The following is a 3,321-nucleotide window of genomic DNA, read 5'->3' as shown; positions in this document are numbered from 1 at the left end:
GGTACCGAGTATTGGGTACCGTCAGTTCAGCACATCACTATGGCCAATTGGATTTGATTAGATTCATTGTCTATCTGAAGCAACCGGTGTTTTTCCAGAATTTTATTTCTTATAAATAGTACTTGTTATTAAACGAAAATATTCATTATTAATATTAACAAAGCCCAAGCAACATGATCAAGGTAAGTATGTGAACGTAACTTGCATTGTTTATCTCGTTTGCAGATGCCTGAAAAGCAAAGTCCAAAGTTCATTCGAGCCCACTGTGGTTGGGTGTGTGTTTGTTTTTCGACTTTCATATGAAGTTGCTTGCGACTGAAATACAGTGCATCAACGCTCCATTTAGCGCTGCAGATATTCTACGTTGTTGAGCACATCATGAAACTACATATTGAAATTACATGGGAAATATTTATTACATAACTCCATGCATTCTTTCAGAACGCTGTATCTTTGGTAACTGGTGGCGCTTCTGGCTTAGGACGCGCCACAGTTGAACGGCTGGCTCGTCAAGGTGCTCGTGTTGTACTGGCCGATTTAAGCAGCTCCAAAGGCAGTGAGGCGGCACGAGAAATAGGTGATAATGTGATTTTTGCACCAGTCGATGTGACCTCGGAAAAAGATGTGCAAGCAGCAGTGCAAACTGCCAAAGAGAAGTTTGGACGCCTTGATTTAATTGTTAATTGTGCTGGCACAGCTACTGCTATAAAAACCTATAACTTTAACAAGAATGTCGCTCATCGTTTGGATGACTTCACTCGTGTCATCATGGTCAACACAGTTGGCACTTTCAACGTTATTCGTCTTGGTGCAGGTGTAATGGGTGCCAATGAACCGAACAAGGATGGTCAACGTGGAGTCATTGTAAACACCGCATCCGTAGCTGCTTTCGATGGTCAAATTGGACAGGCCGCATACTCGGCCTCTAAGTCTGCTGTTGTTGGCATGACTCTTCCTATTGCGCGCGATCTAAGCACACAAGGCATTCGTGTGTGCACCATAGCTCCTGGTCTATTCAATACACCTATGTTGATGGCTTTGCCCGAAAAGGTGCGTGCATTCTTGGCCAAATCAATTCCGTTTCCGCAACGTTTGGGTGACCCATCCGAATATGCTCACTTAGTGCAGGCGATCTACGAAAATCCATTGCTGAACGGTGAAACCATTCGTCTCGATGGTGCTCTTCGCATGCAGCCTTAAATGTTGGAGTTTGTATCCTAATCCCTTAATTTCGTGGGATAAATTATTGCATTTAATATGAACGAAATTTTTGTAAATCTAGGCATTAAGATGGATATTACATACTAAAAAGTCGAAAAGCTCGATTTCAAATTTGTTAAAACGAGTATAAAGTGAGTTTTTCTATATACTTTTTATAAAAAAAAATAAATGAAAATACATACATACATAAAATTTTTTTTTATTTTATTGAGATTGCTTATCAGTTGCTTTGTTAAGGGTCAACGATAAACTAGAGTATATTATTCATCATTAGTGCGGTATCACCACATAGATCTTTTACGAAAATTCATTAGTGAACGGTGAAACCGTTCGTTGTTGTTGTTGTAGCAGCATACAAATTCCCCAAAGACTTTTTGGGGAGTGTTGCTGGAGTGACAGTCCTTGGCCAGATATAAATCTGGGTCGTTCCGGTTACGTAGACCCGACTGTCGTGGGAACCGTTCGTATTGATGCGTGCTCTTCGCATGCAGGCTTAAATGTAGGATTTTGTACCCTAATCTCTCGGGCGAATCCTTTATTTTCGTGGGATAAATTATTGCATTTAATTTGAACGACATTTTTGTAAATCTAGGCATTAAGTTGGATTTTTTATTGCACGCTGTTGCATTCATGTACATACATACTAGTATCTATAAAAGTCAATAAGGTCGATTATAAATTTGTTAAAATGAGCATAACGTGAGTTTTCTATACATACATATGTATATATGTATACATAATTTTTATAAAAAAAATAAAAGAAATTTCCTACACATACAAACTTTTTTTATTTGAGATTGCTTATCAGCTGTTTTGTTAAGGGACAACGATAAACTTGTATATTTGTATTAATCATTAGTGTGGTATCACCATTTAGATCTTTTACACTTTGCTATAATTTCAAGAATTCAATGAGCTCATTTGCAAATTGAAAATTGTCTAGTTTTATTTGTAATTCATTAAATTTTGTAAATTTTTGGAATATTGACTATATGGGTATTCATCTAAATGCTCAAATGCCTCGTAAGAGCGTAAACGTTTAAATAAAACGGATTTTCATATAAACCTTAATTGGTGACCTCATGACAACAAAACATTTTCACATTTCATTTTCACATTTTTTCGGTTATAAAGTTCATAAAATATTAATATTTAAAATATCTAAAAACTGAACTTTAACCTTCTAGAACCTCTGCATTTTTTACTTGCGCCAAATCATTTGGCATGGTTGAAATAAGCATAAAAAGTTCTATTGATCTGCATTTTTCGTTTTTGCATAGCTGAACGGTCGGTATTCTAGATTTGTTCCCGGAAATGACGAATAACTTAAATCAAAAATGCATATTTTTATGTATTGTTTAGTATTTCCATTAAAACACCAAATATATTGCAAATTCGTGTAGAATTAGTAATACACATTTTACTTCTAATTGTATACTTTGCGTACTTTTTTTAGTACCATTCTACTACCGTTTTCGCAAAATGCGATCACATTCTTCCCCTTTCTCCTACTTCCAAAATACAAATCTAGATAAAGGAGTGTCAAATTTTAGCTGTCACAAATTACATAACCTTGTATTATTGAATCATGTATTTTATGTATGTATAAGGGTATAGAATTCATTGAATTTTCTGCTACAATTTTTTATTAGAAACAAGTAATTTTTAACAAAAAAAAAACGACTTAAAAAAAATATATATATATGTATATATATTTCATGATCCAATAATCGGAGCTAAACCAGATTAGTATGAGACACTACCATTCCCATGCGAAAAGAATTATCGAAATCGGTTGACGTGGTCCAAAGTTATGCGGTAACATACATAAAAATATATATATATATATTTCGACGAACTGATAACCTCCTTCTTTTTTGGAAGTCGGCTAAAATAAGGAAACAAAGCAACGACAAATTTAATTTACCGTACTAACAAAAGTAAGCTGAAAAGCAGAGACCGTACCGGTTATGCATTTTATAATAAAAAGCAAAAAATTTAAGTTATTTTTTTACTTTTATTATTTTGAGCAAATAATACCGAGTAATTTTTCTTTTTATTTTTTAAGGAAAAAATAAAAGTTGAAATATGCCTTTTAAT

General features: G+C 34.4%; 1 protein-coding gene across 1 annotated transcript; it reads left to right on the top strand.

Annotated features, from left to right (window-relative positions):
* The first annotated feature begins 25 nt into the window (after positions 1 to 25).
* Positions 26 to 1,413, top strand: scu (hydroxysteroid 17-beta dehydrogenase 10). Its single transcript, XM_017626907.1, has 2 exons — positions 26 to 182; positions 442 to 1,413. Exons 1-2 carry the CDS (start codon positions 174 to 176, stop codon positions 1,198 to 1,200), a joined length of 768 nt encoding a protein of 255 aa, XP_017482396.1. The 5' UTR covers positions 26 to 173; the 3' UTR covers positions 1,201 to 1,413.
* Positions 1,414 to 3,321: the final 1,908 nt, after the last annotated feature.

This window comes from Rhagoletis zephyria, unplaced genomic scaffold (genome assembly GCF_001687245.7).
Source record: "Rhagoletis zephyria isolate East Lansing unplaced genomic scaffold, Rhagoletis_zephyria_1.1 Rzeph_scaffold_04911, whole genome shotgun sequence".
Taxonomy (NCBI): Eukaryota; Metazoa; Arthropoda; class Insecta; order Diptera; family Tephritidae; genus Rhagoletis; species Rhagoletis zephyria.
The sequence above is the reverse complement of the archived record's forward strand: the minus strand, read 5'-3'. Positions and strand labels throughout refer to the sequence as shown.